The 26,925-nt window shown below is 36.3% G+C and overlaps 1 protein-coding gene across 2 annotated transcripts in view; it reads left to right on the top strand.

Moving 5' to 3' along the window:
* Positions 1–26,925, top strand: part of THSD7B (thrombospondin type 1 domain containing 7B) — a 1,192,820-nt gene that overhangs the window by 615,407 nt on the left and 550,488 nt on the right. For both annotated transcript variants that reach the window (XM_072613204.1, XM_072613205.1), the window contains one exon: positions 6,390–6,505. In XM_072613204.1, coding sequence (XP_072469305.1) covers positions 6,390–6,505 — 116 coding nt within the window. The remainder of the gene's footprint in view (positions 1–6,389; positions 6,506–26,925) is intronic.

Here is a 26,925-nt window from a genome sequence, read left to right as displayed (position 1 = left end):
GGACTAAGAATCTAGTTGGGGAAATAAGATCTACACACATGAAAGTTAACATAAGATGATCATGATAATATATGAGAAGTAACAATGCTGTGTATGATTAAATATCACCTGAGTAATATGCATAAAGATTTTATGAATTATGTTTCTACGTGGGAAAGAGAGGAGAATGGGAAGGTGCTAGAACCTATGATTTCATCAGAATAGAGAGTTCTAAGGGAAGAAGCTCTCTTCATCAAGCTAATCTTTGTAACTTATGGTCTTAGAAGTTATACTGATGGCAGTGAGAGGACCTTGCCTACAATCGAGTGATTGGTATATGCCAGAGGTGGCACTTGGACCTTGGTGTGAATTCCTAATTTAACCCTCTAGTCATTATATCATACAGTCTCTCAGTGTAAATTCATAGGAGGGAGAAATCACCATGCATTAAAATGGTCAGAAAATGCTTTTTTGGTAAATGTGGGAACTGAAACTGAGTGGTTTCTGTGTAGATAGAGATGAAAGGAAAGTTTAGGTTCAAGGAATAATCTAAACAAAAGTATGGATGTGAAAATGCACAGAACTTTTTTTTTTTTCTGAGAAACATTTGATCACATTCTCCTACTTCATTTATTTGATGGGGAGACTGGAGAAATAGACTCATTAGTTATTTTCTTCATAGCTAAGGCACACCCATAATATGTTGAATAGTATGTGTTTACACTCCAAGATTTTTCATTTCACCTAAGAGAAAGAGCTTTCAATTAGCCTATGAGTTAGTTTAGGGCCAGAATCAAGGAACATTCTGTCTACTAGTATTAACAATGAGACTTGAGATGCTGAAAGAGCATTTGATATAGTTGGATGATCTGACACCATCAAAATGGAACATTTATTGTATATGATGTTAATCTCTTTTAACATGCAAGTTAAAGAAGATATAGGTCCTTCTATCGAAAGAGTTTACAACTTAATTTCCCATCCCTTCTATTTTTTGTGTAACTGATTATTAATTCAAAACACATTTATTAATTGCCTACTATGAGCAGAATATTGTGTTAAGGAGTAAGGAGGGCACAAAGATGAAAAAGCTTGACCCAATCTCTCACAGAGCTCAAAATTGAAAGGGATGATAGGAAATGTAAACAAACACATGTTAAATACATGTAAAATACATGTTAAACTGTGATATGTATGAGGGACATATTCTCAAAAATATTAGGGGAATAAAAGGAGTAGGAAATAACTTCAGGCTGAGTAGCATCAGTTACAGTTTTGTGGAATGATTGAATGAATGGGGTTAAAAAGCATGAAGCACATACTTTGTGCAAAGTACTGTGCTAAAGGCTGGGGATATGGATGTAAAATCTAAAATATTCCCTGCCCTCAGTCAACTTATATCTAATTGAGAGAGGCAACATATATATAGCTAAATAGTTTCAAGGGATGAGTATTATTGTGTGTAAGGACATTGGAATGATGAGGAGATCCATAGTGGAACAGATTGACATGACATACCATTTTCAGTAGTAGTGGCAGACAAGGAGAGGCTGGATATAATGTGAATCATGGTTGGGCAAGGCTAGATATAGTGTGGGTTACCTGAGGCATTCACTAGTCAAAAGACCATGGGATGTAGGACAGGAGGTTACAGGGTACGCTCTGTAGTCTGGAATTTGCCACAGGGGGGCTGGCAAACACATGGCCAAGTAAAAGTAAAAACATGGCTAGCGCTGAAAATATTTCAGCTGAGACTTGAATAATTGGTAGAATTTCATTTGGTTGAGATTGGTAAAGAGAAAAGGGGCATTTTAAGTACAGAAAATGACATGATAAAAGCTCTAGAAATAAGGAAATTTATTTTGGGTAGGGATGAATTGACTCCAGATTGCCTGGAGCATAGCAAAAGAAAGAAGGATGAGAGCAAGGTAGAAAGGGAATCTAGAGACATATTATGGAAAGCTAATGATGCTCCTGAAGAATTGCTGAAAGGTTTTGATCATGACATTTTTGACATGATCAGACCTCTTCCCACTAGTTGCATCCTTTGACCAATTCCATCATGCTCTCAGGATATTCCATCACCTTGATGCTCATCATACTGAAAGACTGAGTCAGCCTTGATACTCATACCTCAGCAGTGTCCTCAGTGCCTTCTGCCCCTCTGCCAAGAGGCTTAGAGACCTGGAGAGCAAAGAAAAAGATTCTTTCCAAAGCCTGAGTTTCAAAAGGGCTCCCAGACCAGTCATTTCTTCATTGTTCAGCAGCTGCACTTTTTTGACCAGACTTGATCATGTTCTTGCACTGGGTGCTTTCCCTGACCTTTTGTCCACTTCTCTTTTCAGCTGTCTTTCATGTGCTGGATTGTAAACTTCTAGAGGGCTAGTGCTGTCTTTCTTTTTTCATATTTGTATCCCCAGCACTTGGCATGCTTTACTTACTGACTGTTCGTCTAGGGTAAGGACAATAAGATTGAGAAAAAAGTCATATCTGTCAGGTGTGAGAGAATTTGGGGAGGTAGCCACAGTAGGCCATTGCGCACTATTGGAAGTAGCAGGAAAGAGGACTGAGAAAGGGTGAAGGAAAGGGGAGAAGTGGGAAGAAAATATCCGTTTACTTTGAGATTTTTAACCTTAATATCATGATGCCACCACCAAAAAAAATTAAGAGTAATGACAGATTTTGGCAGAGAAGGTGATACATTCACTTTTGTATGTCATTTAATATTGTACTTCTGTATTTGACTATACCCATAATCTTAGCAATGGGGGTACCGATTTCAGTGGAACAGATCAGAACTTATCCAAGTCTTCTCATGTCATGAGATTCTTTTCCATTCCTTATACATTTCTCATAAAACAGCTACTCAATACACATGAGGCCACCTTCTAGGTAACCATGTGTTGTGTGGTTACCAGTACAGTGCTTAGACTGTCCATCTGTCATCCCGCACTCTCACAACATGACTGGCTCCTTTCCCTTTCCGATCATACATTTCCTGAACGATATCTTTCAGACCTCTTCCATTACACAAATCAACATAGTGAAGCCCACTTAGGCCCTATATGCATTGCCCTTCTGCTAACCTTTAATTTCATTTCCTTGGAGCTTGTCACTTTTGATGATTAAATAGTATTATTATACTCATGAAGATGCTGGTCTCTCCAACATTACATTTATTGCACTGACCTACTTAGTAGACAACCATTTATGAAAGGGGGAAGCTTAACTACAACTGTAGTTAATAACAACAGTGAAAAATCATTAAGTATATTTAATAACTAAAGGAAAATATTAATTATGACTAGTTAATAAGCAGTCACCAAGTACATAATGTATATGAAGCACAATACTGGGCACTTTAGAGAGATATAAATATAAAAGATAAGGGTTGTGTTCACAAAGAGCTTATAGTCTAGTTGTAAAGTCACTCATGATATAATAAAATTATAAAGCAAAGTAGTAGAAAAGATAGTACAATATCTTTTAATGTGTTACATATACATTATATGTTACATGTGCATGTATGTTACACATATAAGATGCATGTTATATGTATCTTATCTACATTTCATGTTCCTTTAATTAATATTAATAAGACAGTATCATAATTATATATATATCATTAAAAACTTTTGAATGGTGATGATAATATTGTTGTTGCTGAATTAGGTTTGTATGGTTCCAGTTATTTATAGCTATGTTGGAGTCTTTTGCTCATCATTTGTTGGTGTCATTATTATTCAGGTGTTTTCAGATGGTGAAGCATTGATCCAGTGTTTTATTTTAAAAACATTGTAGAAATACTATATACTGTAAGTTTTCAGTTGTTTTTCAGTCATGTCTGACTCTTCATGACCTGATTTGGGGTTTCCTTTGCAATAATACTGGAGTGGTTTGCTATTTTCCTATCATTTTATAGATAAGGAAACTGAGGCAAACAGGGTAACATGATTTGCCCAAGGTCATGTAGCTAGTCCATGTCTGTTGCCAGATTCGAGCCCAGGAGATGAGTGTTCCTAACTCTAGGCACTGCACTCTATCTACTGCCCCACCTAGAGGGACCCTAAAGAGGGAGTTATTGAAATTTATTGAGGTCATGATATGGACAAACCTATGCTTTAGGAAAATCATTTTGACTGCTATGTTGGGAATGGATTGGAGAAAGAAAGAGACTGGAGACAGAGAAGGTCAACTAGTTCAGGTGAGAGATAATGAGGATCTGAACTAGAGTGGTGGTCACATAAATATGTGTAAGAGATGTTGTAGAGGTAGAATGAACACAACTTGACAACTGATTGATTGTGTGGGGTGAGGAAGGATGAGGAGTTAAGAATGACTCCATGATTGTGAACCTGGGTGGTAGAAAGATGATGCTTTTAATAAAAACAGGGAAGTTCAGAAAATGGGTGGGTCTAGAATTCCTATTTTTCCTACACAGCTCTGCTCAAGTAGTAATAACTTTCAAACTTTCTAGATTCCTACCATCTGCTAGTACTCTCTTCTGCCTAACCCCACCCCCACCCCAAATGTATTTATTTGTACATAAGTACATAGGTAATGGAACAGATACTTTGATTTCTTTGTATCCCTAGTATGTTACACAGTTTTAATAAACACTTCTTTTAGTTGTTTGATTTTTTTTGAGTATAAGTTTTTTCTCTCTAGTAGACCATAAGCTCCTTGAGGACAAGGACCATTTTTTTCAGTCTTTCTATTCCTATTGCCTAGCAAGTACATTCCCACATAATAGACACTTGTTACATGTCTGCTAAATCAAAGTGAATTAAAATGACAAGACTTCCTGCTTAGAGGCAAATTGGAGGATGTGACTTCTGAGTTCCCTTTCAATTCTGGAATGTACTCTGATGAATGGGGTTGTTATGGTTCATTTTTAAGAAAGGGCAATGCACTGACACTATCCACTTTCCCACCTTATCATAGTTACAAAGTCATAGTTACTAATCATAGTTACTCTGATAAAGTAGAATATACACCTTTAACTTCCATTTCAAATGCATTCAGATTTTTCACATAATTCTTAGCTATTTTGTTTGCAAGCTTATCAATAAAGGAAGCTCTTAATCCTATTAACAAATTTAGACAACCTGATCGAGTTTTCCATGGGGAAATAAATGTCATTGATTTAGAGACAATTAGCCTGAAAACTTATACTGTATGGCAATGTATGCAGTAACCTGCTCTTTTAGACACCTTTGTACAAATGAGTATTCATTTTTTCTAGAGCCCTTGTTTTTTTTAAGTTAATTATTTTATTTGTTTTCAATGATCTACAATCACTTCCATATGTCTTAGATTTTTTTCCCCTTCCCTCCCACTCCCTCCCTCCTTGAAATAGCATACAATTTTATATAGGTTCTACACATGCATTCCTATTAAATACATTTTCACCTTAATCATGTTGCATAGAATTATAATGAATGGGATAAATCATAAAAGAAACAAAACATAATACAAAAGAAAATGATCTGCTTCATTCTGCTATTGAATTCCATAGTTCTTTCTCTGGATGTGGAAGGCATTTTGCCTCAAGAGTCCATTGGAAATGTTTTAAGTCCTTGCATTGCAATGAAGTGCTAAGCCTACCAGAAAAATTCTTCCCACACTGTGGTTGTTGCTGTGTACAAAGTTCTTCTGGTTCTGCTCCTTTCACTCAGCATCAGTTCACATAAGTCTTTCCAGGCCTTAGAGTCCTTGTTTTTAATTACTCTTCATACTTTTTTCACACACACTCATAGCCATTCTACACATACACTTGTATGTGAAAAAAACCCTGTATTTTATAGCCTGTACAGCATGTATAACTTTCTTTATCAAGCTTTTATTGGTCATCAACATTAAAATCCTTAAGTAAATCTTTATTCTTTATTAATTCTTTACTTTGGAATTTGTTGAGATGTTTAATGATACTGCTTAGAGGCTTGTCTGATACTTTTCCATTTTTAAAATCATTTTTAATTTAACTTTAACCATGAGGCCAATTTATACAATCTAGACGAATTCATGTACTCTCTTTAGTTCTTAGTTTCTTTCTCTACAAAACAAAAACATTGGATGAGATTAGTGATGTCAAACTCAAAGAGAAATGGAAGATACTAAACCATAACATAAGGATCCCCAAGGACGACTAATTGACTTAGAAAAATGCATATTAATTTTATCTGTTTTGTTGCATTTTAATTTAATTATTTTGTTAATTTGTTAATTTATTTTATTTTGTTAAACATTTCTTAATTACATTTTAATTTTTTTCAAATCATACTTAGGAATGTTGTGGGCCTCATGTTCCTGTGGGTAATGTGTTTGGCATGAATGCACTGGATAATTCCATCATCCTATGTTAATTATTTCCTTTAGTAATCATTAATTTGTTCTTTTAATATTCACAGATGTCCAGATTCTACCCGACCTGAAACAGTGCGTCCTTGTCTCCTCCCATGCAAAAGAGACTGTGTTGTGACACCTTTCAGCGAATGGACTCGCTGTCCCACTTCATGCCAACAAGGTAAAAAGGGAATATGTTGTGTACATCTCATTCTAAGCTTTTTTCTTCTGGTTATTGTTTCCATTGAGGAATGTCAGTAATGAGGAATCATCATTCTTTCCTATCTCAGTGTTAGCCATGTGACTTACTTTACAAAAGTTAGAAAAAGTGGGGACATTAAAAATACACTTTGGGCATTAAGATTAAATTATTATTTGTAAGTGTTTATCTGTCAGAGAAATAATATTTCATAGAAATCAGAAAATGTTAGAAGTAAAGTATAACTTAAAGATTATCTTGTTTAATCTCCTTATTTTACAGACAAACTGAGGCTGGAAGGATGAAGCAACATGCATAGGAACATAAAAATAACTCACATTGCTTTGAAGCTTTAATGTTTGTAAAACACTTTCCTCACAACAATCTTGTGAGTTAGGTAGTGCAAGTGAAAGTTTTGTTTACATTACATAGTCATATATTGGGTATTATATAAATGTGTACACATGCACACACATACATACACACACACATATATATAATATATATATACTTATGTATACAAAATCCCATTTTACATATTAGTAAAATAACTATTAGAATACCAAAATAGCATGCTTGATAGTCATCAAAAATATAGCTACTCTGTATGTGTATAAATATGTATACACATACAGACACATGATGTCACTTGATATTCACAGTAGCCTTGTGAGTGGATGTATTAGCATCGTGATTTTGTTTTTCACAATATCTCAGAATATCCTTATGGAAGGATGGAAATGTGCCTAGATGGTAATGCATTTAGATACGTATAATGCTGGTTGACTAAGCTGACCCAAAGAGTGGTTATTGGCTAAACGCACCAAATGGAATGTTTGTAGTAGAATGTCTTTAGGATCTTCTCCTGTCTCTGTGTTTTTTAGCATTTTTTTTTATCATTGACTTGTATGAAGATATCAGTTACATTTTATTAAATATTCCAAAAGTACAGAGCTAGGAGGAATACACTGGATAACAGAGTCAGAATCCAAGATCTGGACAGATCAGAACAGGGGGTCAAATATAAACAGGAATTTTGTTAAAATTGTATCTTGTTGTGGTCTGCCTGACCACTCTCCTTTCTTTCTAGTATAGTCTAATCTAGTCTAGCAGGTTTATAAGTAGTCAGTATAAAATTACAAATATAGAAAGTAAGATTGCAAAGAGGAACTTGGAAGTCATGTCGGAATGTCCCAAAGATCAAAGGAGCATCATTTGCAAACATCATCCTATATTAACCAAAATTCAAATCTTAAGAATATATGCTAAATGAGAAGAAGACATCTAGGTCTTGTTATTAAGGCTTTTTGGTCCTATAATAGGTAAACTTCAGATAAGTTGCAGACATGCACAATAAGACCAGAAAGACATCAAATATTGATCACTTTGAAATGATGTGCATATGTTAATTTAAAAATTCTACTGTCATCTTTGAGATGATTTGGATATGTTAAGGAACTAACCCTAAAGTGGCATGGATAAAAGTTTGTTTCCCACAATAATTCTATGAAAATGAGACCTCAAACTCCTCTGAACAATGCTCTGTCATCTCCTTCCGGTTCCATGCTACTTAGTGCTCCCAACTTTAATCCATAGTTATGTGAGTTACTCTCTGTGCCTCTTCCCCTCTTCACCCTATTCACACTACATACCTTCCTCCACCACTCCATCCTTGTCCCTATGCATCTGCCTCGGTACCCCTCCTATTTAAACTACACCTCTTATCTCCTTAATTTTTGTGCCATTTGTCCCTGCACACTCTGTGCCTTATTAAAATGTTATTGAAGCCTCACTTCCTGCTGTCATTGTGGTGGTCTGTCCCAGTAAGTAACCAAAGCACCAGGCATGCCTGCCTCATTTCATAACTCCACAAATTAATTATCAATTCATGGATTTAATTGTCCTAAATGTAAAGCTCTATATTGTAATTTAAAAAAGAGAGAATTATACCTCCTACAAAAAAGATATGAGTAGATAATAGTATCATGAAAAAATACCTGTGACTTTTAGTGACTTTTAGTTCAATGAGTACCATATTAAGAGTATGACATGGCATCCAAAAAAGCTAATGCAACCCTGCCTGAGATAAGAAAGACTTGATTTTCCCCCACCCCAAAACAAGAGATAATATTGCAGTATTCTGCCCAGGTCACCCTAACTCTAGAGTGCAGAGGTCAGTTCTGGGAGCCCTATTTTAGGAAAGGCATTATTATATTGTAGTATATAGAAGGGAAATTATCAAGGTGAAGCAGCAATGTGCCAGGGAAACTTCAATAAATTGAAGTGAAGCAGACCAGAGTTCAAATTCTCACTCAGTCATTCACTTCATTCACTTCCTACGTTGTCTTGGCCAGGAAGATGCTTAGCCTTTCTCAACCTGTTTCCATTTCTGTAAATGAAGGTGTTGGGGAAAGGGGTATACTAGATGACTTCTGAGACTCTAGCTCTAAAATTTAAGATTCTGTGATATGGAGAATGGCAAAAAAAAGATGTCATTCATGAATATAATGGAATTGTACTATAAGAGACATGGACCTGTTGCAAAGTAAAATAAGCAGTCTCAGAACAATATACATAGTCAATACAAGAATATCGTTAAGGATAGCAGCCACCAAACAACAAAGAATGAATGTTGAGATAGTGTAAATATTAAGATTGGCGCCAACGGAAAGATGAAAGGGGATATTTTCCCTATTCCTTTGCAGAATGGGAGATCCACGTGTGGGGACTATGGCACAGGTTCTCAGATTTATTTTCAATGTATTGATCATTTTACTGAAGTTCTCTTCTGTTTCTAAAAAAACAAATCTTTGTTAATAGACAGAGGTTTTTAACTCTTTTTATGTAATGGATTCCTTTGACCCTCAAAATAATATTTTGAATGAATAAAATTAAATATATAGTATTACAGAAGAAACTAATTATATTGAAATAAGGACTTATTTTTCCCATACAAGTTCATGTATCCCCTGCATCTACTGGACCCCAAATTAAAAAGTTTTTTTACAAAGATAGTTATCAGGGAGGAGGAAAGGGAGAAGGGTGAAGAAAGAAATTTATGTTATGTTAAAAAATAGTAATAAAATTTACTTGATAAAAGATCCCATGACAGTGGATGGATGGGAATGTAAAGAAGTAATTGAAGGATATCGGATTTCAGGGAAAGAAGATATTTAGGCAGAGCATGACAGGCCATCTAGTAAGGACATTTAGACCCTTAGTACAGTGTCTGGCATATTTAATAAATATTGATTGATTGACAGAAAAGAAGACATATGCTTTGTGAGGGCCATCTGGTAACTGATATTCAGCAAGTATTTCTCCGAGTCATTGGTCCTTGAGAAGAGACCATAAGAATGCATAGCATCAGCTTTATAATTCATATGTTGAATAGTTTGTTTTTTTTAATTTGTTTAGAAGAAATAATACTAAATTGGGATAACGTGCTGGCCTTTTTGTTGTTTTTCTGTTTTGTTTTTAACTCTGAGTCCGATTTTTCTCAGAACTGGTTATTGAGTGACACTGGACACTAAGGGCAGTGAATTAACTTTGTCAGGTCATTGAGGAATGATTTAAACCACGGCTTCAGTATATTGAACCTGTAGCAGTCAATATCTCCCCATTGTTCCCCAAAGTCTTCCTTTATAGAGACAGGAACTGGGAAAGATGTCCTTAATGTGTGTGTGTGTGTGTGTGTGTGTGTGTGTGTGTGTGTGTGTGTGTGTGTGTAATTTAAAAAATGAACTCCAATTTCTAGAAACTCAATTAGATATTTAAATGCTTGGCATTGTAATAAAAATCATCTCAGTCCTCCACAGACTCAAGTACCTCTAAGTTTTCAAGCCTTGCTAATCCTTCTCACAGCCTAAGAGCCTGGGGACTCAAAGAACTGAAGATTTGATTTTAAACTTCTCTTTCACCTTACCTGAAACTCATTTACCTTCATGTTCAAATTATTTTCAGAGGCCCCAAGCATATTAACTAAGTTCAGGTTAATTAAGGGGCAGATGAGAAAAAGAGGAGGTAGTTAGGGAGAAAAGAAGAAAGAAAAGCCATAGTGTTTCTTCTTCATTCAATGAGGAAAATTTAAAGTCCTGAGGGAAAGGGGAAAAAAGTGAAAAGTACTTCAAGGTCTTCACCACCGGAAGGAGGCATTAGTATGGTTCCAAAGACTCTAAGTAGTTTCTTAATATTCTAAATGAAGAGAACTGAATATGAATTGAGGCTTCCTGATGTAGTGGGTGGAGTGCAAAGTCAAATGGGCCTAGGGTTAGAACCCTGGTTTGGATGCTTAATAGTGTCATGACCCAGAGCAAATTACTTAATCCTTCTGGACCTCACCTGGCAAATGAAGTTGGTGAACTGCTAAGATCCCTTCCAGCTCTAAATGTATGTTGCAGTAAATTTCCAGCCTTTATTCCCTGTATACAGATCATTAGTGTATGATATATACTGTTGCTCTGTCACTTCAGTTGTGTCCAACTCTCGGCACCCCGTTTTGGAGTTTTCTTGGCAAAGATACTGGAGCACTCTGCGTTTTCCTTCTCCACCTCATTTTATAGATGAGGAATTGAGGCCAACAACTTGCCCAGGGTCACATAGCTATTAAATGTCTAAGACTGGATTTGAACTCATGAAGATGTCTTCTTGATTCCAAGCCCAGTCCTCTAACCATAATGTCACCTAGCTGCCCCTATGATATATTCTAGGGCTGGAGATAGCACAAGACCCTGAACCCAAGAGTCCTTGCCATGGTAGTAGCTGCCTTCAGCCCATTGTTGCTCCCAGCTATGGCCCCTCTAATCATTATCAGTGAAATTACCATGGTGGAAATTCAAACTGGTGAAGGCTTTCTACAAGTGCTACCACCCCATTTCCTCTGCAGCCAAGGCTACTGAAGGAGTGGAACTTTCATCAGTGCTAAAGCTGTTGGCATTGTCAAGTGGTTCAACACCTGAAACCAATATTGTTTTATCAATGGAAAGAACATTTTAACAGATTCATTTTTCTCTGCTTTCCTGCTGAACACTAAGGATCTCAGGACTTGTTCTTCTGACATGCAGCCGGAATTTCTTATTGTTTTGTCTCCCTCTATTAAAATGTGAACTCTTAAGGAGCATGGGCTACATTTCTTTTCTGTTAGCACAGTACTTTTCACATAGGAAGAAGTTAATTAATAGGCATTCATTCTTTCGCTAAGGGTTGAATTCAGTCTTCATCACATTTTTCTGTTCATTAGACTCACTTCTAGATTCAATGTTTTTAACGTTAGAAAAAGGTTTATATTTTAGATACACAGACAAAAATTATCTGTGCTCAGTTATGGAATCATCTAATCTAAACTGGGTAGGCAGGTGGTGCAGTGGATAGAGTGCTGAACTGGAGTCAGGAAGACATCTTCCTGCCTTCAAATCCAGCCTCAAACACTTAGTAGCTGTGTGACTCTAGCCAAGTCACTTAACCCTGTTTGCCTCAGCTCCTTACCTATAAAATGAGCTGGAGAAGGATATGGAAAACTAGTGTCTCTGCCAAGAAAACCCCAAATAAAGTCACAAAGAACCAAACTTCACTGAACAACAATCTTAACTAGTAAAAGTACTATCTTCTAAACAAAGGGAATGAGGGGAGTTATTATCTCCATTTTACAGATGAGGATAAAGACTGAGAAAGATTGTGACTTAATCAATGACCTAGTCAATTGCCTCAGTTAGAATTTGAATCCTGGTCTTATCCTAAGACCAGTGTTCTATCCACTGCTCCCAGCTGATCCCATACAAATCTCCCAGGGAAGTCCAGCTGATGATGAGGGCCATCACTTAGTTTCTCTTCCTCAAAACCTTTGCTTTTTTTGAGGGGAGGTAGAGAAGGACTCTTCTTTCTAGGTTTTTGGTGCCTAGCCCACAAGAACTGTAGGTTTTCTTTATATCTTCTCCCGTCCATTTTTTCTAACTAATATAGAGACTTTTTTTCCCCTGAGAAACTTGTACAGTCATAATCAATTTCCTCCCAGTCATAGTTTGTTAGCTGTTGGAAATTATCAGCTGTTTTGATTGGATTCAGTTTGGAAATGAATTCTATTACTCATCTGAGTCATCACACCTTATCCTCACTTCAGTCACAAACCAATATTATTTCTAAAAGATTTCTATCAGACCTGTCATCTGTGGAACTCAGAGTCCAGGGCATAAATGTTTGAACAAGCAGTGTTGCACATAGTGCATGTAAAATGGAAAAATAGTTCCAAAAGGGAGAAAAAGAGATGAGAAAGGTGCAAATATAAAAGGTAGAGGATTAATAAGAACTGAAAAATGAAAACTTGCAGTAAGTAAATTTCAAGAACTACACACATTGAGAACTTGATTCAACCAATACTCAATGCCAACAGCCTGCATGAGGAAAGAAAAGAAGCTTTTTCTTCCATGGTTCATCTCTTGCAAGTGGTCGAAGAGGTACTAAATACCATTAATATTATTATCAGAGTGATGGGAAGGCCAAGTACTGCTTTCTTGCAATGACCAGGCAGAGCTTACAGCATGTACCAATTCATTCCATTGTTGCCTTAATAGGGACTTTCCAAATGATGGATATAAATTATAGTTTTCTATCTCATGTGCTCTCATTAAGAATTTTCAGCTGGATTGAAAATCCCTTTGGGACAAAGATCATGCTTTATAATTGTATCCTGCACAGTGCCTAACAGTACTGAGCACATAGTAGGGAATCAATAACTATCTGACAAGTAATCGATTCAATGAATTTGATACTATCTAATCATTTGATTAATATCTCACAGACTTTGCTGTCTTGGAGCTCCATCTTTAATTGGAAATGTAGGTGTGATCAGATACTTATCTTTCTGTGAATGCAATTGGAAATAGATTATACAAAATACCAGCTATTCTTAATAATGATCATTGGGCTTCAGAATTTATTCAAATAAATATATGTATCAAATTCATATATGTATCTCTCTTCCTCCCTATATACAAATACCAGACCCTTCCTCTCATATCTTTAAACCTTTTTGGTATATCCTATTCTCCTCATGGCTTAATTGTACTTCTGGAACCTGACACACAGGTGAGCAGGAAGAGAAAGTGGTTATTTATCTGCAAATAATGAAGACGTGACTGGAAGAATACAGTTAACTTAGAAGGTTAGGGCTTTAGCTCTTGAGCATTAAATCTTAGACAGGATTCCTGGAGACATCTATGCCTACAAGAGGTTGTTACAGCTTTGACCCTTGACAGTCTAGGGACCCTTTGTCATCAACCAATCAGCTAATGTCTGTAATTTGTACAAAGCTCTGTAATTATCTTCTACTCCTTAATCCATGGGGATATAGCTATGACTCCTTTAGCACATAGAGTAATAATTAACTCATACCTTCCCTTCTATTTAGAACAGGGAAAGCTCTTCATACGGTGGTACTAAAAAAATAGACTGACAGGCAATCAAAAGGATGACAGCTATCCCAAATGTGTGGGCAGTGTGAAGTATGAGGGCATAGAGGATTGAATATTGAACTGTATAAGGAGTGAACTGTGCTTTAAATTTAATTTCTTCCATAGTGCTATCCAGTTTTCCTAGCAGTTTTCGTTACTCCTTATTACAGTGGCTGTGCTCTGTGTTTATCAAATACTAGTATATTAAAAAAACTTGCTTTCATATGGTGTACCTAGACTGTTGCGCTTATCAATTTTGCTGTTTTTTAACCAGTACAAAATTGTTTAATGATTGATGCTGTTATATATTTTTATATCTGAAAAGTTAGGAAACCTAGGTTCTCTTTCCAATTTTACTACTAAGAAGCTATATGATATTGGGCAAGGACTTTAACATTTCTGGGCCTCAGTTTTTAAATATGTGAAATTAAAATATTGGACTAGATGACCTCAGGTTTTTTCCTTAAAAAATGTTTTTTCATTTGTTCATTCCTATTTGAAGTTAGTGTTCTATATTTAGACAGTTTCTTAGTTCACTTTTAACTGTAATAATCTTTGAACTCTGATCAGAAGGAATAAAATTAAAATTTATAGGAGAATATAAAATCATACAGAGCCAGGACAAGATCAAATGGTACCTAAAGTAAGAAGTATCTTCTAAACCTGTGAGGCCAGACCAAAGTCCTTGTGGAATCACACTTTGACTTCTCATGGGACCTTAGCCCCAACTTAGGAGACCACTGCCCTTGTGGTTGTTATAATGTCAAATGAAGCTATCTGTCTGTCTGCCTTTCTGTCCATCCATCCATCTATCCATCCATCCACTCACCCATCCATCCATCCATCCATCCACCCATCTATCCATACATACATACATTTAGGTGTATATATATATATATACATATATATATATATTATATATATATGATGTATATATATACATAAACACATATGTGTCTGTCTAACATAGAGTAAGTGCTTATTACTTATTTCCTTCTTCTTCCTAGTCTTTACCCCTACTCCTTCCCTTTACTTTGATTTGGAAGAGGTGTGGATTTGCGGGGAGAGAAAATGCAGTATAATCTGTGGTGAGGATCGTAATCTATGTCTAATTTTCCCCCAAAAAATGCAGATCTCACCTGCTGCAGGTGATAGCAGTTATGAGGTAAGGGAGAAATTTTCCTGGTGACACCTATGCAGCTGCTAGGGGTAGCAGTTAGTTTAGGTTGTATAAAACCTTCAGGGCAGATACTAATCTCAGAAAGGAAATTGTTTAGGAAAAAGCCTAAAGACTAACCTTGAGAGTAAATGTGTATGTGAACTGTCTTGATTGGTTGATCACAGAACTTCTAGGGTCAGACCGCAGTTCCTATAGAATCATATTAAGACTTCTCATGGAGGCTTAGATCTACTTAGAGACCCTTGCCCTTGAGGATCAAATGAGATAGCATTTGTAAAGTGCTTAACAAAGTGCCTGGAATATAGTATGTGCTTAAGAAATGCTTGTTCGCTCTCTCTTCTCCCTACTCCAGTTTTTCCTTTCATTGATGAAGAAACTGAAGCTCCAAAAAGGTTTTGCCCAAGATTAAGCAGCTCATTAAGTGGTAGAACCAGAAATTAAAATGAAGTTTTGGAGGCCACATGATTCATTCAATAAGTCAACAAACATTTATGAAGCATTTAGTTTATGAGGCACTATGCTAAAGGCTGGAGATACAAAGAAAGGGGAAAAAATTGTTCATTATATAAAGGAGCTTATGTTCTAATGGGGGAATCAACATGCAAACAACCATGTAATACTCCATATGATGCTGAAAAATTTTAGTTTGATTTTAAGCTTTAATAGCTTAAAACTTAGTTTAAAGCTTGATGGTCTCAGAGTAAGGTTCCTTGCAATTTAAAGATGTTATCATTTTGAACCTTATTCAGCATCTGCTATATGCTTAGCATTTTGAGATGAGGGATACAGAAGGATGTCAAGATCCCTAAAAGAGTTTGAGGTCACTTTCTCTTGTAGTAGCCAAAAAAATGCAGAAAGAGAAGGACAGTACCATAGAAACAAATGTCCTTAAAACAAAGCTCATCATGACACTATGGAAAGAGCACTCGATTTCTAGTCAGAGAATGGTGGTTTAAATCCTAACTGTCATTTACTACCTCTGTGACCTCGAGCAAATCCCTTCTCACTGGGTTTCAGTTTCCTCATCTGTAAAATGGAGTACATTGTAGAGCAGGATCTAAGGACCGTTCCAGCTCTAATATTTTTGAAGATTTTTGTTTCAGACACTTGCTTTGCAAGCAGAAATGGAAGCAGACTCAGTAGAGATGATAAAAATAGGAAAATGAACTCTTGTAAGGGAAACTCGGAGAAATGGATGATGTAAAGAAGCACAGATACTCTAAGGAAAGGAAAAGTAGCAATCAAAAAAGACTGGTACTGATAATGATCCTTTAAATTTTTCATATTTTATTTTTTCTCAATTACATGTAAAAAACCAATTTTTTCACTTTCATTTTTTTTTTTTACAATTTTGAGTTCCAAATTCTCTTCTACCCTCTCACCAAGAAGGTAAGCAATTTGATAAGGGCAGCTAGGTGATGCAGCGGATAGAGCACAGTGCAGGAGTCAGGAAGACATGACTTCAAATCTCACCTCAGAAGCTTGACACTCACTAGCTGTGTCACCTTGGGCAAGTCACTTAACCCCAATTGCCTCATCCTGGGCCATCTCTAGTCATCCTGATGAATATCTGGTCACTGGATTCAGATGGCTCTGGAGGAGAAGTGAGGCTGGTGACCTGCACAGCCCTCCCTCACTCAAAACAAAGCCAAGTGCAAGTCATCTCATCATTTCTCCGATGGAATGGTCTTCTTCGGCAACGCAGGACGAACACACACACAAGATAAGCAATTTGATAAAGGTTATACCTGTGTAGTCATGAAAAACATAGATAACTATCTTTTAAAAAAGAAATTTAAAATACAGGCAGAACATTCTTTATTAACTATAAAAGTGTCAATATTCTGGTTCCTGGTATTATTTTCTTAAATTAATTGATAGATAGATGTCTCTATCTATCTATATATTGTTGCTTATGCTATATTAACACCATCTGTTAATACATTTCATTGGACCTCATTCTTCATCTCCCAAATTCACTTTATTATATTCTCTGCTAAAGTACAGAATGACTTTGTGTTTTATAAGCACTATTTATTGCTGTCATGTAGCAGCCAAGCTCCATTCTAATAATACACCAAATATTATTACCAGCTAATATAGAGGACTTTAATGTTTTCAAAGTTCTCTGTCTGTCTCTCTGTCCCTCTGGCTCTGTCTCTCTGTCATATATATATATATAAACACACATGCATAAAATCCTGAGATGAGTGCTATTATCCCCATTTTACAGATGGATAAGCTAAAGTTAAGAGAATTTAAGTGTTTTATCCAGGAACACATAGCTATCAATTTTCTGAGGCAACTTTCAAACTCAAGTCTTTCTGACTCTAAGTCAGATCTTCTGTCCATGGTATCACCTAGCTGCCGATCTGCCTGATCTAATGATCTCTCAGGGTTACTGACATAACTTACAATTGTTTGGATAGAAACATACTTTCTTTTGAAAGTATCTTCAATTCTCATTGGCCTTTTCATAGTTCTAGGATTGTCCATGGACTTTTTAATGTGATTTTATTTGCCCTCGTAAGTAAATGAGTTGCTTTTAAGAAACAGAGTATCTGCTTCTAATTAGTGGTTTATTTTTAGCCTCATATGAATTGCAGATGAAGTAGAATAAATTAGTTGTGATTTAGCTGAGATATCACTTTAAGTTTATTAACTAATCTTCTACAATTAAAAAGAGACAAAATCATTTTTTACCTCCTTGATGTGGTCTCATTTCAACATGATTTATTCTACATTTTAAAAAAAAATGCTTTTTTTTGGTGAAGCTTTTTTGTTCTCTGGATTAGTTACTGGAGGTGGGGAAAAGTGGTGTCTGTGTATTGTTCAGTTTCCATTATGGCAATAAAGTTTGTAGAAAGAGATGCAATTAAACACTGGTACCTTTATATTTCAGTTGGGGACTTGAGGTTTAATAGAAAGTAAATAATTTATATACAAAAACAACTCAAAAGTTAACACAAAATCCTAGCTATAATATATGAAATAGATTGCCCAAAGTCTAAACAAACATCTATTAAGAAAAATCAAGTTAAGTCAAATGTAACTGAAGAAGCTAACATTTCTGCTAATTTTCAACAGTGTCATCTCAGTCAACAGCTGGTATTTTACCCTCATCTCTCCTGCAGTTTTGAAGATGAGTTTCTTAAAATATTTAATGTCATACATATGATGATGAGTTGAAAATATAAAGATAGTTATGCAAGAAATGATTGATTCTCTGCCATTTTAGTTATCTCCAGGCTAAATTTAATTTACTCTGATACCTAAAATATGGTTGATGGAGCTCTAGCTGCAGACCTTATAGTCAAAGATGAATGCTTCTGTATTAGCTAGGGAAAGAATGCAAAATGCGTTGTTATGGACCAACACTTTTCACTCTCTATCAGACATCCCATAATACTTAAAATCTCAATATCATTTTATTCCTTGTATTTAGTATGTTACTTCAGGTGTCTGTATTAGTTTCTAAATTATTCATGTTCTTTTTTTCCACAAAATTATATATTACTTAAAGGCGAAGATGATGTCATATACTTTTCATGTTTTACTCTTTTTCCTCTTTGCTTTTGTGGGAATATTATGTGATCTTAGTAAATACTTATTTTGTTGGATCACATAGGAAAGCACTTTATTTTAAGGGACAGATGTGCAAATGAATGAATTGCTCTTATTACATTCCATTCAACCACATTTATTAAGTGCTTACTGTGGGCCAGGTACTGTGCTAAGTGAATTTACCTAAAGACTAGCAGGAAAATATACTTAATATCTCCTGGATATACTATGTATGTAGATAAGTAAATATAAAATATAGACAAAGAAAACAAATTTTAAGAGGAAAGGAATTCTAATAACTGGTGGAATCAACAAAGACCCAAGAGACATCACCAAAAACTTGTGAATATTCTTGTACCTGAAGCTACTTAGAATGAAATTAAGGATTTTATCAATTATCAGTGAAAACCTGGAGTAAGGAAATGGAATGACTTGTATGAGGTAATAGCTAGCAGGTCAGTACAACAGGAATGAGTCTATATTAGGGGAAAAAAGTGAAGTAAGAATTAACATTGTTCAATCATGTCCAACTCTTTGTGACCCCATTTGGGGTTTTCTTGACAAAGATACTCGATTCTATACCATTTCTTTCTCCAGCTCATTTTGTGGATGAGGAAACTTAGGCCAATGAGGGTAAAGTGTTTTACCCATGATCATACAATTAGTATGTATCTGAGGCTGGATTTGAACTCAGGGAAATGAGTCTTCCTGACTTCAGGCTTGGCACTCTATTCACTGAGCCACCAATTCTAAAAAGATTTTAGGGGCAGCTAGGTGGTGCAGTGGATAGAGCACTACTGCAGGAGTCAGGAGGACCTGAGTTCAAATATCACCTCAGACACTTGACACTCACTAGCTCTGTGACCCTGGGCAAGTCATTTAACCCCAGTTGCCTCCTCCTGAGTCATCTCTGGTCACTGGATTCAGATGGCTCTGGAGGAGAAGTGAGGCTGGTGACCTGCATAGCCCTCCCTCACTCAAAACAAAGTCAAATGCAAATCATGTCATTATTTCTCTAATGGCATGGTCTTCTTTGGCAACGAAGAATGAACACACACAATTCTAAAAGGCTTTAAATATCTGACTGAAGAGGTCATACTTTATCCAAGAAGTAATAACAGCCAATGAAGATTTTTTTTTAGTGTGTATATGGCAGAGGGAAGGGTGGTCACAGTCAATTTGTGTTTTTGTAATATAAATTTGACAGCTATGTTAGATTAGGAAAGGAGAGGATGGAAATGAGAAAATAGATGAAAATGTTATATATACTATGTGAACGGAAAGCAATTGATGTGGGAGCTGTGAAGGTAGAGTTGGCAACACTTGTCTGTGGGAACTGAGGGAGAGAAAATTGTCATTCATGATCCCAAGGGTATAATGCTAAGTGACTAGAAGAACAATGGTATGATCAAGAGAAATGGGGAAGGTTGTAAGAAGGGTAGACTTGGGTCAGGAGAGAATATAAGTGCTATTTTAGGCAAGTTGAATATAAGATGTCAATGGGACATATAGTTGGGAATATCTAGCAGGGAAATGTTTTAAGACTCGAATTTAAATAGATATTAGGGCTAGAAATATAGATTTATCAGTTAACATCACCTTCTGAATGACTTTCTTAGCCCTGTTTAATCTTAATGTCTTCCCTTTTCGATTATCTCCAATTTATCCTTTATATAGCTTGTTTGTATATAGTCATTTTCATCTTGTCTCCCCCATTAGACAATGAGGACCTTGAGGGCAGGGGCTGTTTTTTGCCTTTCATTGTATCTCCAGTACTTAGCACAGTGCCTTACATGTAGCAGATATTTAATAAATAATTATTTATTTGACTTGATGTGATTTGGCATGTAGATCAGCTTAACTATACTAGACACTTGGAGATGACTGAACATGTTAAGTATGAAGCCAGCCAGTGGATTAAGTGACAAATAGGTATGTAAAAGCTGTATCTAAATTGAGTCAAAATGGTTGGAGGAAAAAAAAAACCCCAAAACCCTTCAATCTCATTGGTTTGGCAACAATTAGATAAAAACAAACCCAAACCACCAAATTATACAGATTTTTTCTGAATGTAATCGTCAGCATTTAAATCTAGACATATGCTTCATTTGTAAAATGTGGCAGATGAAACTGCAAAAAAACAGATTTCATTCCAAGACTCATAGTGACAAAGATGATTTTTAGATAACAGTGGATTCCAAGGATTTGACTGTCTGTATAAAATAGTATTTTTTTATATTTCTTTTTTTTAAAATTTTATTTTATTATTATTATTTTTTAATGTTTTACAATCACTGCCATAAAATTAAGATTTTATCCCCCCCACACCTACCCCCTACTACTCCCCTCCCTCCCCCGGAACACATACAATTCTGTATAGGCTCTACATATACTTTCCTATTGAGTGCATTTTCACTATAGTCATGCTATGTAGTCGAACTAAAATAGATGGAAGAAATCATATAACAAATCAAAACATGACACACAAACACACACACACACACACAAACATGATCTGCTACATTCTGTGAATGACTTCCATATATCTTTCTCTGAGTGTGGAAGGCATTTTGTCTTAGAAAACTACCAATGGGATTTTTTTTTTAATAAGTTCTTGCATTAATACGAAATTCCAAGTCTACCAGAAAAAATTCTCACACACTGTGGTCGTTGCTGTGCACCAAGTTCTCCTGGTTCTTCTCCTCTCACTCAGCATCAGATCATATAAGTCCTTCCCAGCCTCTCTGAAGTCTTCTTGTTCATCATTTCTTATGGCACAATAGTACTCCATTACATTCATATACCATAAATTATTCAGCCATTCCCCAATTGATGGGCATCCCCTTGACTTCCAGTTTTTGTCAACTACAAAGAGTGCTGCTATAAATATTTTTGTACATGTGGAATCCTTTCCCATTTTTATGATCTCTTGGGGATACAGTCCTAGTAGTGATATTGCTGGGTCAAAGGGTATGCACATTTTTGTAGCCCTTTGTGCAAAGTTCCAAATTGCTCTCCAGAATGGTTGGATTAGCTCGCAGCTCCACCAACAATGAATTAGTGTTCCAACTCTCCCACATCCTCTCCAGCATTTATCATTTTCTTGTTCTGTCATGTTTGCCAATCTTATAGGTGTGATGTGGTAGCTCAGAGTTGTTGTGATTTGCATCTCTCTAATCAAAAGTGATTTAGAGCATTTTTTCATATGATTATAGATATCTTTAATTTCTTCTGAAAATTTCCTGTTCATATCCTTTGACCATTTATCAATTGAGGAATGACTTGTATGATTATACATTTGAGTCAGTTCTCTATATATTCTAGAAATGAGGCCTTTATCCCCAAGCTTAGCAATAAAAATTCTTTCCCAATTTACTACATTCCTCTGAATTTTGGTTGCATTGGGTTTGGTTGTGCAAAAACTTCTCAGTTTAATGTAATCAAAATTATCCATTTTGCATTTCATAATGCTTTCTATCTCTTCTTTAGTAAAAAATTCTTCCCTTCTCCATAAATCTGATAAATACCCTATTCCTTGCTTCTCCAGTTTATTCATGGTATCAATCTTTATACCTAAATCATGTACCCATTTGGACTTTATTCTTGTGTATGGTGTCAGGCATGGGTCTATGCCTAACTGTTATCTAGTTTTCCCAGCAATTTTTGTCAAACAGTGAGTTCTTATCCCAGAAGCTGGGGTCCTTGGGTTTATCAAACAGGAGGTTGCTATATTCCTTGCCTACTGTGTCTTGAGAGGCAAGTCTATTCTACTTGTCTACCTCTCTGTTTCTTAGCCAATACCAAGTGGTTTTGATAGTTGCTGCTTTATAGTACAATTTGAGGTCTGGTAGCACTAGGCCACCTTCCCAAGCATTTCTTTTCATTAGGCCCTTTGATATTCTGGACCTTTTGTTCTTCCAAATGAATTTTGGTATTATTTTATCCAGCTCTAGAAAATAATTATCTGATAGTTTAATTGGTATGGCACTAAATAAGTAAATTAATTTAGGTAGGATTGTCATTTTTATTATATTAGCACAGCCTACCCATGAGCAACTGATGTTTTTCCACTTACTTAAATCTGACTTTATTTGTGCAAAAAGTGTCTTGTAATTGTGTTCATATAATCGCTGGGATTGTTTTGGCAGGTAAACTCCTAAGTATTTTATAGTGTCTACCCTAGCTTTAAATGGGATTTCTCTTTCTATCTCTTGCTGTTGGACTTCATTGCTAATATATAGGAATGGAGAAGATTTGTATGGTTTTATGTAAGGGAATTGCCAACCCTCAGCTCTCTTGGATGGCGTACACCAATCACGGCTCAGGTAATCTGAGGGGAGATTGGTAAGGCATGAACAATATGGCCCTGGGAGGAAGGGTTCCACCCTTGTTTACCACCAGATACTTCCTGAAACATGGCTGGAAAGCAGTAGCAAAACTTGCTTAAACTAGTTTAATCTTGCTTGTGCTGCTTACGTAACTAAGGCATACATGATACCATATAAGTGCCTGAGCTAGTTTGAATAAACGGAGTTGCCTTACATCTTTGCCTCCTGCCTCATTGTTACTCACGGCGAGCTCCTTCAGGGTCGACAGGCCCTGCTGGTCAGATAAACCTGTCAGCTCGGGGTGAACTGCCCTGAGAAATCCTGTTCAGTTTTATTTTGTAACCTGCAACTTTGCCAAAGTTGTTTATTATTTCAAGTAGTTTTTCACTTGAATCTCTGGGATTCTCTAAGTAAATCATCATATCATTTGCAAAGAATAATAACTGAGTTTCTTCTTTGGCTATTCTTATTCCTTCAATATCTTTATCTTGTCTAATTGCTACAGCTAACATTCCTAGTACCATATTGAATAATGGTGGTGATAATGGACATCCTTGTTTCACCCCTGATCTTATTGGGAATGAATCTAGCTTATCCCCATTGCATATAATGCTTGCTGAAGGTTTTAGATAGAGACTGCTTATTATTTTATGAAAAGTTCCCTTTATTCCTATGTTCTCCAGTGTTTTTAATAGGAATGAGTGTTGTATTTTGTCAAAAGCTTTTTCTGCATCTATTGAGGTAATCATGTGATTTTTGTTAGCTTTGTTGTTGATGTGATCAATAATGCTAATAGTTTTCCTAATATTGAACCAGCCCTGCATTCCTGGTATGAATTCTACCTGATCATAATGTATTAAACTCGTGATAAGATGCTGTATTTGTTTTGCCAAATCTTATTTAAAATTTTTGCATCTATATTCATTAGGGAAATTGGTCTACAATTTTCTTTCTCTGTTTTGTCTCTTCCTGGTTTGGGTATCAAAACCATATTTGTATCATACAAAGAATTTGGAAGGACTCCTTCTTCCCCAATTTTCAAAAATAGTCTATATAGTATTGGAATTAACTGTTCTTTAAATGTTTGATAGAATTCACTTGTGAATCCATCTGGCTCTGGAGATTTTTTCCTAAGGAGTTCATTGATGGCTTGTTCAATTTCTTTTTCTGAGATGGGGTTGTTTAAGTATTCAACTTCTTCTTCTGTTAATCTGGGCAATTTGTATTTTTTAAAATATTCATCCATCTTGTTTAGATTATCGAATTTGTGGGCACAAAGTTGGGCAAAGTAGTTTCTAATTATTGTTTTAATTTCTTCCTCATTGGAGGTGAGTTCACCCCTTTCATTTTTAATATTAGCAATTTCATTTTCTTATTTCTTTTTTTTAATCAAATTGACCAAAGGTTTATCAATTTTATCAGTTTTTTCATAAAACCAACTATTGGTTTTATTTTTTAATTCAATAGTTTTCTTAATTTCAATTTTATTAATTTCTCCTTTGGCTTTCAGTATTTCTAATTTGGTATTTACTTGGGGATTTTCAATTTGTTCTTTTTCTAGCTTTTTCAACTGCAAGCCCAAGTCATTGATCTCCTCTTTCTCTATTTTATTTTCTGTTTCCTCCTTTTCACGCCTCCTATTACAATCCTTCTCATACTTAAATCATATTTTTGACATGACATCATTTACTTTATACCCATTCCGTCTATGTATATCCCTTTTATCATAATAGCTGCACAATTCTCAAGATTAACAGGTATCATCTTCCCTTATAGGGAGGTAAACAGTTTGCCCTAATTGAGTAATAAGTTTTTGTTTTTGTTTTTTCCCCCCTGTTTACCTTTTTATGATTCTCTTGAGACCTGCATTTGAAAATCGAATTGTCTATTGAGTTCTGGCGTTTTGGTCAGGAAGCTCTGGAAATCCCTTATTTCGTTGAATGACTTTCTCCTTGTCTGAAATGTTATGCTGAACTTTGCTGGGTAGTTGATCCTTGGTTGAAGTCCCAACTCCTTTGCCTTATGGAATATTGGGTTCCAATTCTTTTGATCTTTTAATGTAGAAGCTGCAAGGTCCTGTGTGATCCTGACTGTATGTCTGTGATATTTGAATTGTTTCTTTCTGGCTGCTTGTAGTATTTTCTCCTTCATTTTATAGCTCTGGAATTTGGCAACGATATTTCTTGGGGTTTTGAGTTTGGGATCCCTTTTGAGAGGAGAACAGTGGATTCTTTCGATGACTATTTTGCCCTCTGAATGTAGCACTTCTGGGCAGTTTTCCTTGATGATTTCCTGGAAGATATCGTCCAGACTCTTTTCTTCATCATGGGTTTCTGGCAGGCCAATATTTCTTAAATTTTCTCTCCTGGATCTATTTTCCAGGTCAGTTGGTTTTCCAATTAAATATTTTACATTTTCTTCTATCTTTTCATTCTTTAGATTTTGTTTGACTGATTCTTGCTGCCTCATTGAGTTATTAGTTTCTACTTGCCCAATTCTAATCTTTATCATATTGTTTTCTTCAGTTAACTTTTGCATCTCCTTTTCCATCTGACCAATTTTTCCCTTTAAGGAGGTATTTTCTCCAGTTAATTTTTGTATTTCCTTTTCCATTCGACCAATTTTCCCAGTTAGGTTTTTTTATTTCCTTTTCCATTTGACCAATTTTCCCAATTAGGTTTTGGGTTTCCTTTTCCGTTTGATCAACTCTTCCTTTTAGGGAATTATTTTCTCCAGTTAATTTTTGAACTTCCTTTTCCATTTTCCTTTTTAAAGTCATGTTCTCATCAGTGAATTCTTTTTTTATAATTTTAAAATCATTGGCCAGTTTTTCTTCTATATCCTTCTTCAGCTGTTCCAGGAAGGCTGCTTGTGCTTGCGAGAAGTTCATAGTCCCTTCCGAAGTTTCAGATGGAAGTACAGTCTCAGTTCTGACCTCTTTGGTGTTTGTGCTTTGGTCCTTATCCCCATAGAAAGATTCTATGGTTTTTTCACCCTTCATCTGCCTTTTCCTGTTCATAATGTTGACTGAGTGCTGTAGCTTCTGGTTCTTTCAGTCAGAAGCTACAGAACTTTGTGTTGAGCTGATATGTGAAAAAGCTAAAAGCAGGTTTTTGTTTTTTGTTTCCTGGATCAACCCTGGGGTTGGCTTGTTAAGTGTGTGGGAGGAGTGGTCTGGTCACAGGAGATCTCCTCAGCTGAACTGAGGCAAAGGCAAGCTCAGGGGATGGTGATCCCAGCTTCCCTATTGTCTTCCCTTTTCCCCTGGAGGGCTGAGGCATGCCTAGATGCTAATGCCTGTTCCCACCCCTCCTGGGGCTCCTCTCCTGGCACTGAGGCTTGCCTGGGTCCTAGTGCGAGTTTTCTCTGCCCTGGGTCCTCTGTCCTTCCAGTTCGCCTCCGCCACAGTAGGAGGAATCCCCCTTAGCTATTTTCCTAGTTTCTGGTATAATGAGACTATTTGCTCCCTTCTGCTGTTCCCACTGAACCAGGATTTTTCTGGGGAAATATTTTATGGTTCTTTCACCATCATGAGGGGGAGGAGAGAGCATTTACTGATCACTCTGCCATCCTGGCTCCCGGAAGTTCAAGTAGGTGACTTACAGAAGTTTAATCTTTGGGCTGAAGGTCTCAGGAGCTGCTGCACTGATATCTGGCGCTCAGTGGCTCTCACCGGCTTGGTTCAGCTTGTCTCCCGCTCGGCTGGTTCTGCCTGCCACTCTCAGGTTTCTTGGGTCCCTTCTGCTCCGCTGTGCTGACCACGCTACATTGTGCGCTGGGGGCTCACCCCCATGGAACAGAGCCTTCCCATGGACCTTCCAGTCTAACCTGGGCTCCGAATCCGTCACAGTCTGTCTCCCACTGGATTCTGCACCTCCAAAATTT

The sequence above is a fragment of the Notamacropus eugenii genome, chromosome 5, assembly GCF_028372415.1.
Source record: "Notamacropus eugenii isolate mMacEug1 chromosome 5, mMacEug1.pri_v2, whole genome shotgun sequence".
Taxonomy (NCBI): Eukaryota; Metazoa; Chordata; class Mammalia; order Diprotodontia; family Macropodidae; genus Notamacropus; species Notamacropus eugenii.
The sequence above is the reverse complement of the archived record's forward strand: the minus strand, read 5'-3'. Positions and strand labels throughout refer to the sequence as shown.